Below are 11,703 nucleotides of genomic sequence, written 5' to 3'. Positions count from 1 at the left end.
GCTGGCTGGGAGACAGCATGCCAAAAACCTGCCGGAAGGTGGTATTCTGGTCAGATGTTGTCCTTGTTGTCCCACATGGCACCCCCTCTGTGCCCCAGTCCCAACCCTTTCAGCGGTCCGGGCTGGGAATGGGGCAGAGGTGTGCGGCTGGAGGTGGCCACGCTCTGAACGTCACCTGGAAACAGGTGCTGTCCTAGGGATAAAGGAAATAACTGCAGTGGATAAATGCTTAATGGGTTCAGGGCTTCCCTCCCTTCCCCCGAGGAATGGAGGGGGAGGCACAGAAGACCCTCTCCGGTGGGGTGGGTCCCTCCTGCACGGCTGGGGCAGGCTTAGTCATATACTTCCCGTGGGTCCGTACAGTCGCTGGTGGCATGGGGACTGTTTCAGGAGGAACCAAGGTCGTTCAAACTGAGCGATTTGTATTAGTTTTATGCGTCCGGCGGTTGAGAGGCACGATGCTCTCCCGAGCCGTGAACGCTTTCCCCCGTTGGCCAGCGTTGCAGCATGGGCAGCCGAGAGGGAGTGAGCCACACCTGCTACTCTTGCACCTTCTTTACTCTGCCCTTTACTCTGCCCTTTGACGTGATAAGACTTGCCACGGAAGGCGTACAACCTCTGTCTCCTCTACCCAGTTTGCGCGGTCCATTTGTCCTTAGGAATTCGTTGGGCGGTTGAATCCAGCCTCTAGTTACGATCAGCACTCTTGGGAGGGATGCTGGAAATGACAAGGCATCTTCCACCTTGAGAGTTTACAGTCTGGGTCCCTGAGCACCCATCACTTACTGGATAAAGTGAACATGAGAGCCTTCATCTATTCCTTCTCCTCACTTCGTATGCATGTTTGTAAAGTCTGGGGTTTGTTACTTTTCGCTTTGGAAAACCACGGTGAGGGGACGGGTTTTGAATTTAGTCTTCTGAATCTGTAGTGATTACTCCCAGAAGCTGCTGAAGTGGGAGAATCCTGTGCCTTTATCCTTTTAAAGTATTGAAGTATTACAAAACAGGGAACATCATAACTGTGTTAAATTCATGAGCCGGATAATTTGGATTACACGAGAGTTCTTTGATTTGGAGTTTCAGTATTTTCCATGCTATACATTTATCGTAGTTCTTGTGAGAGGCGTGTACTCTTCTGAGTGAGAGTGGAATTTATGAAACAAAATACTTTAAGCTGTTTTGAAAAAACTGTAGTTTTTGTAAAAAAAGATATTGAACAAAAAGATTTTTTTATCTGTTCTCAGAAAAAATCAAAAAAATTAAACAGCTGCTCAGTACAAGACTTTGCAATCTCAGTGACACTTATTGCAAAATTAATTTAATGGTAACATGCAATAATATACGGCAGTCCTTATCTTGATTGAATGTCATCAAGTATATCATTATGAGTAGGTTGGAGCAGGAGGAATAAAAGGTCAGATTGCAAACCGATACATACTATACCAGCTGCAGGTCCAGGATTTTTATTGTGCTATTGATAATGCTAGGAGCTAAGCAATAGCTCTCAGGTGCTAAATCTCCCACGCTGCTGCTCATCTTAATGAAGAGCCCATAATAAATTTTTATTATCCCTTACAATAATGACTGCAATATTTGCTGTTTTAAAAAAACAGGACTTTTGAATAAATGTGAGTTAAAACCCCCAAACATTAGACATTGTGTTTATTTAATCAAAATTAAGAGTTTGAGTAAGGTTTGAGTTGATGATAACTTTTCATCCCATTTAATCAAGTCCCATTTAATTTCACCTGCAGAGCAACGTTGTGAGGGAGAATGCAATCAAAAGCTGGCTATAATCACCCAGCAGTATGGGAAAAACAAAGGCTAGCAAAGGCTTGGTTTGTAAATCAAGTATACTTAAAACAGTTGTAACTTGCAATTTGAAACAATTTTAAACTGGATGCAATGGATCTTCAGAATTGCTACCAGATCCTCAGTTAGACAGCTGCGTGAAAAAGAATGTGAGAGAATTTCTCATGTTAATAAAATGCCAGCAGTTTACTCAACAACACTTGTAGTAGAAAGTGTGAAAGTGTCTGTGAATGCTTTCTAGACAGACCCATAAGAGAGAACTCAGAATTCGCGCTAGGAGCAGCATTTTGTTAGGTATTAAAAGTGATAACTGCAAAAGATGTCCCCTGCGACTATTTAAGTTAAGTGAATATGTAAGTAGCTGAAAAAATACGCAAATGAAAATTTGCATCTTTTAAATTGAGGGTATCTGAAGAAAAGCAGGTGTTGCCTGGATTGTGAGGCAAATGCAGTCCAACGTGTGAGATGCTCATTAGTCCATCGCACTTGACAAATTTGAATATTGATCAATACATTCAGTAGAAAATGGAAAGTATTGGAATCTGTCACATAGTCAGGAAACTGGGAATGAAATGAGGGCTTGAGGGACATTCAGTTCCAGCATGCAGAACCTGGAAGACCTTTTTGGCATTCAGGGTCCTGGTAAACAATCTGGCTTTGGCCGTACCCCCAGAACTGCAGAATGGGAAGTAAAGTCTGAGACAATCAATTCTGCAGTACGTAATGTTGTGGCAGTGTAGATACTTTGCAAAATTGCTACTAATTGGATGTGAAGGCGGTCCTATGCCTGGTCAACTGCTTCACTAAACAAAGTAAGCATATCTTTGTTAATTTGAGGCCACAAACAGCAATTAAAGGTGTGAACATAAGGAGCAGAAGGATAGAGTAGGTAGTCAGTGAGCTTTTTGTGTCCTTCTCTGCACTTAATCTTTGGAAGACCAGACTGTGGCAGCTTGTACACCTGACAATACAGGTCTGCAGTTCTGGAAGGCTTACGCTTAGTTTCCCAAATCGATGAAGTTGGTAACTCCTGCATGTAAGACACCAAAAGAACATCAGGATTGGAAATTCCAAACTTACATTAGCTCTGCCTCTCATGCATGTATGTGTAATGAGATAGGAACATAGACTTAAAAAAGCCATAACCAAATAATATAATAACATGCTTTCTCTTCTGATATCTAGACTACATCTCTCTCTCTCATTTTGTAATTTATTCTCTTACATAAAATCCAATTTACTGTCATGTTGCAATGGATTTTTAACAGGGGGAACAACCTATGCTCTGCACACTCTTGTGTGGCTTTCTGAACTCTGACTATCATTTTGCTATGACACAAATGACTGAGGAAGAATATCTACCTGGAAATACTGTCACAGGTTCTTTATCTCAGAGCACAACGGAAGAGCAGGGTCAAAAATTTCCAGGGAAGGAACAAAAACTGGTCTTTATCCAAGCCAATGATCAAAGGCCAAAGTCAGCTTTGTAGGCAATGATTTTTTTTCCGTAATGTATTTTAGGGATTACATAAAAAAATACAGTTAACATTATATAGAATTATCAAGCACTGGAAATATAAGAAAGACCAGATTAGGGACTGCAGACGCAAACTGGCCCCCTTGTTAATTCAGCTGTGCTCTAAAAAAGGCAGGATTTCCATGGAAATGTCTTTGTGATGACCTTACTAACTCTTGTAATCCAAGTACCTATATGGCATGCATCATGATAAAGCCAATCTTTTCCTAACTTTCCAAAAAAGCCAAGGTGCTTGTCTTTAGAAAACATTGTTACTATTCCGTATTACAACTCTTGGCCACTGGTTCTTCTGATGTTAAAGATAACAGCCATTTTGTTGGAAGAAATGCAATATTTCCTTTCTTTCAACATCTGAACCACTGACTTGAGGTCTTGAAAAGTTCGTCTCAGAATTTCTTACACAAGGTTTATTGATCTCTGACCATATTAAGCTGGAAGTCTTTTTCACTTAGGAACCCTTTACAGTCAACAAATGCAGCTTATAGGCACTTAAGAAAGTATCTGAACTGTCCAGTGGAGGGACCTCTTTAGACCCTACAGGCAATGGGGGTAACTTTGTTCTGCAGTTAGATGGGAACAATCTACTCTGAAGTCCAATATGTGGGGTAGTGGAAATGTCTGTATGTTGTTAAAAGTACGCATGCATAGTTTTCATGATGGATCTCCAAACTGAAATACGTTAGATGATGTCAGTATAGATTTGTAGATTTAGAGTCATTTTTTCATTATGTATACATTTGTTATGCATGCATTCACTTAAAAGATGCATGTGACAAATTTCAAAACAAGTTTTCATCTTGTTTGTTTTTTTTCTTCTACCCTGTCTTTATGCTTCCCAGTCTGACAGCAGCATGGCTTTCTTTTGATGCAGTCCTTTCACTGGGATTGTGAAATTGCAGAATTTTTTTATTTTGACAACACATTATGGGGTTTCTGTCATTTTCAAGATGTGTATATGATATTACTTTATCTTAATTAAGTATTTTTTAAAAAAATGCGGTTTCTAAGCAGAAGTTATTAATACAGACACAGGAAAAGAAACTAATTGCATGCCTCATATTAAGATTTACACTGTTTATTGGATAGACCCGTAAAACATTCTTAGCTTAACTAGGAAGCGGGAAATATATTTTCTTGTCTAGAGGGAAGATCCCCACCCTGACATCATAATTATTGTTAAATATTAATAAGTTATGTAATGTTGTCTGACTTATCCCTGACCATAAGCTTAATTTCCTGGGCAAATTTCCTGTTTTGAAAACTGCTTGCTCCTATGAAATGCCAAAAAATACTTTATCTGCATGACCTCCCTGTCTCAGAAGTATCAGGTGAAAATCTGCCAGTCATTTCACAGATATATTGAAAAAATGTTGCTTGTGAATTAGGGGTACAGTTGCACGTCTGATTTCCTCTGTAACTAACTCTGCAATTCATAATTACAATAATTGAGTCCTATCATCCTGTGAACTAGACTTGCTGTGAATGCACAGCTAGGAGGAAGTACGAATTCCTGCTCTGCGTTTCCGTGTGCATTCATTGCTCAGGACCAGGACGCTGATGTAAATAAGTGCACGCTTCGCTACTTCTTCGTGCCTGACTGCAGAAAGTCAACAGGAGTGGGTTGGAGCCGTGGCATCAGCCTTCTGGCTGGTGGCCACAGCAGCTGAGCCATCAAGAGCAGCGTATCGTGCTCGCATGCTGGCGTATTCCAGCAGCGTATTAGGAACATCTTTTTGTTCCTACACAACCAAGAGGAAGCAGAGCAGGAATTGTAACTCACAGGTGTGTCTCTGAGTCACAACATCTCTTGGGGCTACTTTCATAGCTGTGCAGCTTTCACATCAGTTTAGGCTCAGATCTGTGTCTGGTCTGAGAAAGTGTTGGCTAGGAGCACATCAGATGTATTGGTTCTTTTAAGTATGATTTCACTTCATTCTGCAATGTGTTCCCTTTCCTTTTGTTCTATTTCATTTCATCTTCCACACATTTCTGTGGCTTAGCAGTTAAAACTTTGCACATGTAAAATAAGTGACTATAAAACATCGGAAAAGGTCACTCGGAATACAGCCAGTGGTAGACTTCTCTTGGCATTTTACCGATGAAAACGCAACATTATTTTTTCTCTTTGCTGCCAAGTGGCAGCATTTGTCATTTGTAAAATGGCACTCTTTGTACAGATACCCTGTTATGAATCATAAGAAAATCGTTTCACCCATACAAAATTGCATTAGACTACATCTGTACTTCACTAAGAATAATCATTGCTCTTGTCCACAAACGTGATGCTCCTGAATACTTCACAGTGGATTTTCACTGTACTTTCAGGCAGTGTTTTGAGGAGATGGCAAGACAGAAGACAAACAATAAGGAATTAAGCAATCGGCAATTAAAACATTCTACTTTTTTCCTTTTATTTTGCTGCAAAGCATGTCATTAACCACTTGCAATACCATGATAGAGAAATTTGTGACTCATGCATTAAAATGCTCAAATTTCACAATATATCAGCTGCAAGAGATAAAGGACGTGTTTTTCCAATCCAATGCAGACAGCTGTGTGTCCATTCTGCCCCTGATTTAAGCTGGCTGAATGCAAGTAATATTTTGATGTTATGCTAAACCCAAGCTAATGCACCCTTTCTCTCAGTAGACCGCATGCGCTCGCGTGCAGCCCCATTATATATAATCCAGCCGTATGGGTCCCAAACTGGAGCTGGCTAAAATCCAGTCAGCTTGGAGCACAGGTGTGGCTGCACCTGAGAGATAAGCATTAGTTCAGGGAAATCTCCAACATGTGGCTGAACCGTTGTGATTTAGGGAAGAGAGACAGGGAGTGTCTTGCACGTACACCAGCTAGTTGTAGCTAAAGTCTTGAACAGAATCTGCCAACAGAAATTTGACCAAAGCTCTGAATTTTAGTTCAACGAAGAAAAAAATATTTTAATTTTTAAGTGCTTTTCTAATGAATCGTCTCTGGTTTAATATATACACATGTACAATATACAATAGATACAATATATAAACAAGTATGCAATGTACTTGCTACCCAGTCCTTGACTTCTATAGCAACTAGGTGTGGTAGGCTGGAGGTTCACTGCCTGATTGATATAAACTAAATTAGTCCAGGTGTCATTTAATTGTCTAGAGTGTACATTTAGAACACCTGTAATTATTCACATTGCAATTTTAATAGTAGTTTGTAACTATCACCTCCTTAACAGCGATTCAAAAGAAGTCTCAGGGAGAGGCTTTACTGAAAATACTTTAATTACAGACTGAGTTATATTCCCACATCACATAAGCAAAAGGTACTGTATGGTTATTACAACCTCGTCCCTACTTCCTCTGCTTTATTACTTTCCATAAAATTCTCAAGAAACATAAATCCTTAGAATTTATTTTTCTGCTTCATTTCTGCAGGAGCATTATACTCTTTGTCTTACTTAAGTAGACATTGAAGAAATAGATCAAAGCTGGGCCGTGTTACAGTTTTCCTACTGCTGTTCTTTTAAAGATCCCATTTCAGCACAGGACTAAAGCAGATTTTTGAAGGTATTCTGGTATCTGAAAATACTGGTGGGCACTTCATAGGGATTTCCAAAAGCACATGGTCATGAAATGTACTTAACTCCCTTTATGTTAAAATGATACTTAAATTGTATCAGGGCTTTTCAAAAACTGTTGTGGACTGCGTAACTGTTTATCCTTAGATGCACATGTATGTGTGCTTAAGGACTTTGCTGAACCAAACCAGCATGAGCAGGCAACTCCGTGGCTATCTTCAATCATTTTGGTCCCCAGCGGAATCTATACAGTATGGTGATCTATTTCTTCTTTTCTTACATCCCTGTTAAATGAGATGTCTGAGGAGACCTGAGCCAAGGGAAAGATTTTGCAATCTCTTCTGGGTATTTATCGTTCTTCTTTCCTCTCCTTTTACATTTTGTAGCCCTCTACGATGTCTGAGGAGACCTGAGCCGAGGGAAAGATTTTGCAATCTCTTTTGGGTAGTTATCATTACTCTTCTTTCCTCTCCTTTTCCATTTTGTAGCCCTCTATCTGCAACAGATCCAAAAGGCCTCATTTGAAGAAAGTTATGAAAAACAGAGATGGGCTTAGATAATGTAACTAATTACAGAAACTCAGAAAGTTTACTTTTGTATATAACGATTGCAACTATTTCTTGGCATAACCTCTGTTCTGGAGAGTCTTGTTTTTGTGAGGAACTGGATGATTTGGCTGCTGCTGTGGTGTATTTGAGCCATCAGAGCAGCTCACAGCAGAGTACAGAGATTAAATGTTTCTAAACTAAAGCTACAGGCAAACAGTTCATAGCATCAGCTGTGAAGAAGGTGTTCTGTGTCCAGTAAGTCTCGTCCCCTAAATCAGCTAAAACGTACCGCTGGGAATGTGACAGAAGATTTCCATTAAAGTGTATGACCCGAAGTGCAATTGAACCAACTTAAAATTCATTGTGCTGTTTTCTTTGTTCTGTAGCACAAACAGGTATGCCGAATGTGCAGATAGTCTTTTTGGTATTGTAATACAGAATCATTGGAAAACGGGTCAATAAAGATCTTCAGTGTGGGATTTATCTGATCTGTCTTTACCTGCTGCAAAACATTTAGTTCAAACTAGCTGTTTAGGAGTGTCCAGTGGTCCCTTCTTTCGTTACCAGATGGTCAGCTAAAACCTATGGGATACATTGCTCTCCAGTGTTGCCTGACTTCTCAGCTGGTGGAGCCTAGGCACCAAGCTTCAAATAAACCCCAACCCAGATGTGCATTTGTTAGCTTTGTCCCTGTTCTGATCAGCCTCAAGTAATTTTCTTTATTTCTAGTAAATGGAGAGTTAGTTGGACCATATAAGAAAAGCAATGAACACCCGAGACAGATAAAGCCAATACAAGAGGGAAATCCTCACCTGCTCGGTCATTTTTTGCCATAAACACTGGGGTTGTGAAGTTAGAAACAAAATGAGTGGAGTTTGTAGGGCTTGACAAGTCAGGACTAACCCTTTATGCATATATCCTTGCCCAGCCAGGGACTGACTGGGATGCTACTACCTAGTTTTTAGGACACACACCGTGGAGACTCCCTGAGTCAAGTTTTCTTCCTGACTAAGTTTTGCATGGTGGAAAAGAAAAACAATTAAAAGAAAAGTCTTATGTTGCATCTGTGGGAATTATTTTTAAAAAATGATTAATTTCTAATTGTTGTTTTCTTTTCACAGCTGCTTGCAGAGGACTGGCCCTTTGGTGTCGAAATGTGCAAATTAGTACCCTTCATTCAGAAGGCATCAGTGGGCATCACAGTGTTGAGTTTGTGTGCCCTCAGTATAGATAGGTGAGACCGATTTTTTCATCAAACTCTGTAATTTCTTTTCAATACGGGCATTGGTTCAAATTCACCTTTCCACTCAGCTGATATAATATGAATAAACTGAGTTTAAGCCAGTTAAACAGGGTGGGTTTTCTTATATTTTTAATTCGCAAATGTGTGTTGCTTCAGGTATCGAGCAGTTGCTTCTTGGAGTCGCATTAAAGGAATTGGAGTGCCAAAGTGGACTGCTGTTGAAATTGTACTGATCTGGGTTATATCAGTGATATTGGCTGTTCCAGAAGCTATCGCATTTGACATGATTACGATGGAGTACAGAGGAAAGGATCTTAGAATATGCCTGCTTCACCCCACGCAGAAAACATCCTTTATGATGGTAAGACACTGACGTTTACGAAAGCACAGCTCTCTGGAACAGTTCCGTGGATCTTCTCAGTGTTGTGTGGATTCTAATGTGCACAAGTGTATGTGAAATGTAGGTGAATATAATGTCCAGATGAAATGCTGACAAATTTCTGAGGTATATCGGTTAAAAAAAAAGCATTCAGAAACTTTTGTGTTTTTGTGGGCTTTGGGCATATTATTATCTTGTCCCGTTTTCTCATCTGTAATGTATGCCTTATAGAGATGCTTTTCAGGACAGTTATAGCATAGTTTCCAACATTCAACTCGTAACAATGTTTTTACTTTTGTTTTCCTTCTAGTTTTACAAGCAAGCTAAAGACTGGTGGCTGTTCAGCTTTTACTTCTGTTTGCCACTGGCTATCACAGCATTCTTCTATACTCTCATGACCTGTGAGATGTTACGAAAGAAAAGTGGGATGCAGATTGCTTTAAATGACCACTTAAAACAGGTAAAAATTTATCCCTGACAACTCTGCTGACTGTAGAGAGGATGACAATAATACCTTTACTACCACGTCATTATTCTGTTCTTGTATAATGACTTCAAGATTACTACTAAAGAGAAGTTTCCTAACAGTGGTGCTGCTGAACTCATACAGATATAGAGAGATAGATACAGATATAGATATCAGATCCCTCAGAAACCTAAGATTTTCACTGACAATCACAAAACTTCTTTTTTTCTTGTTTGGTGTTAATCCTTCAGGTTTTATAGTTTTTCTTTCTTCTGTACAAGAATGAGAGCTGGATATTTTGTAATGAAAACTGAGGTCGTGCTGTAATGTAGAAGCTGGTGCTGTAAATTTGTTGATTATTTTGAATCAATTTCATGCTGTAGTAAGGTTAGCAGTATATGTTAGCAGAACAAAACACATTCCAAAATACATTCCAAGTTAGTAGTGCACCAGAGAAAAACATCATATGTCACTAGAATTAAATTACATTTGTACTATAAAGTATATTTGTGCTCCTTTCCTCTTACTTCTATAAAGTTGTAATTGAAATCTTTTGGGGCATTTAAAATAAGACCTGAGATCAAAGCACAAGAAAATACAATTGAAAACAAGCTGGTATTTGAAAGTGACTGGGGAGACAAATATGTTCTTCATTTTAATTTAAATGACTGTTTTTATGTCCTTGATTTTTTTCATTTTATTGCTCATACTTTTTAAAATTAGAGATACAGAGAATCGGTGCAAGACATCTAAAGCAATAGAAAAGATTAAGTACATATTCCAAGAAAATAAGGTATTATGATGTTCTCCTAACTCCTATTTTGATAGGGGTTTTATTTTGTTTATGAAACATTTGGATGTTAGAAGACAATGGAAGATGTTAGAGGCCTCAAGTTGCGCCAGGGGAGGTTTAGATTGGACGTGAGGAAAAATTTCTTTACTGAAAGAGTGGTTAAACATTGGAACAGGCTGCCCAGGGAAGTGGTTGAGTCACCATCCCTGGAAGTATTTAAAAAACGGGTAGATGAGGCGCTTAGGGACATGGTTTAGTAGGCATGGTGGTGTTGGGTTGACGGTTGGACTCGATGATCTTGGAGGTCTCTTCCAACCTTAATGATTCTATGATTCTATGAAGACAACAACAATCGAGAGACAGAGAGAAACTATAACACTGTTCTGTCCAATTTTTTTTTTCAGAGACGTGAGGTGGCCAAAACCGTGTTCTGTCTGGTACTTGTTTTTGCCTTGTGTTGGCTACCACTCCACTTAAGCAGAATATTGAAGCTCACTATTTATGATCAGAAGGACCCCAACAGATGTGAACTTTTAAGGTGAGACTGTAAAAATAAAACGCCTGTGCGCTGCTGACATTCTCCGTGAGCATATTTGGATTTCCTAATGAACTAGCTTACTCTGTGTGTCTGAAGTTCTCTCTGCTTCTTCATCCAGGACACTCTGGTTTCACTCCAGTAGCAGGGTCAGGAAATTATGAGGAATCCCATGAACACTGGGCTTCTGTCCTGTTTGCCTGTCTTCTCCTGATCCCTTTTGGGACTGTCCTACTGTCTTATGGCGTTATGAGGGCCAAGGGGGAATTTCTGTCCCCGTTTTCCCTTTCAACAGAACAGCTAGGATTAAATCTGTGAAGAAAACCTCGTGAACGTTTCCTCCCACAAGTTAAGGTGGTTGGATCTTCTGAAATTACTTTCATGAGAATGGTCTACTGATTCAGACTTTATTATTGAGCACAATTGTTACCTCCATGAGTTAATCCTGTTGATATAAGCCCCTTTAATATTATGTTTAATGGTTAGTCTTGGTTGAGTGAAGCTGAGTCCAATTTTCATAGCTGACAACCTCTACTAACCGTTTTCAGAGAAAATGAGAAGTGTCTCACTTTCTTTAATTTCCACACAGCTTTTTTCTTGTGATGGACTACATTGGTATTAACATGGCTTCACTGAATTCCTGCATCAATCCAATAGCTCTGTATTTGGTGAGCAAAAGATTCCAAAACTGCTTTAAGGTAAGAGGCTGCTGGGAGCTGCTCCTCTGGTTAAACGGTGATGTCAGCAGTAAAATTTATTCCTTAACATGCACAAAGTGTTTTAAATGGTCATTAAATTTTACTTAAAATTTTAACTGGGTCATGGTAG

General features: G+C 39.5%; 1 protein-coding gene across 1 annotated transcript in view; it reads left to right on the top strand.

The window, feature by feature from the left end:
* The window catches only part of EDNRB (endothelin receptor type B), a 17,400-nt gene that overhangs the window by 2,645 nt on the left and 3,052 nt on the right, over positions 1–11,703 (top strand). The window contains exons 3-7 of the mRNA XM_009332101.1: positions 8,577–8,693; positions 8,859–9,063; positions 9,392–9,541; positions 10,745–10,878; positions 11,465–11,573. Coding sequence (XP_009330376.1) covers positions 8,577–8,693; positions 8,859–9,063; positions 9,392–9,541; positions 10,745–10,878; positions 11,465–11,573 — 715 coding nt within the window. The remainder of the gene's footprint in view (positions 1–8,576; positions 8,694–8,858; positions 9,064–9,391; positions 9,542–10,744; positions 10,879–11,464; positions 11,574–11,703) is intronic.

Source organism: Pygoscelis adeliae, unplaced genomic scaffold (genome assembly GCF_000699105.1).
Source record: "Pygoscelis adeliae isolate BGI_AS28 unplaced genomic scaffold, ASM69910v1 Scaffold98, whole genome shotgun sequence".
Lineage (NCBI taxonomy): Eukaryota > Metazoa > Chordata > Aves > Sphenisciformes > Spheniscidae > Pygoscelis > Pygoscelis adeliae.
Note: the sequence above shows the minus strand (reverse complement) of the source record. Positions and strands in the feature narration are given on the sequence as shown.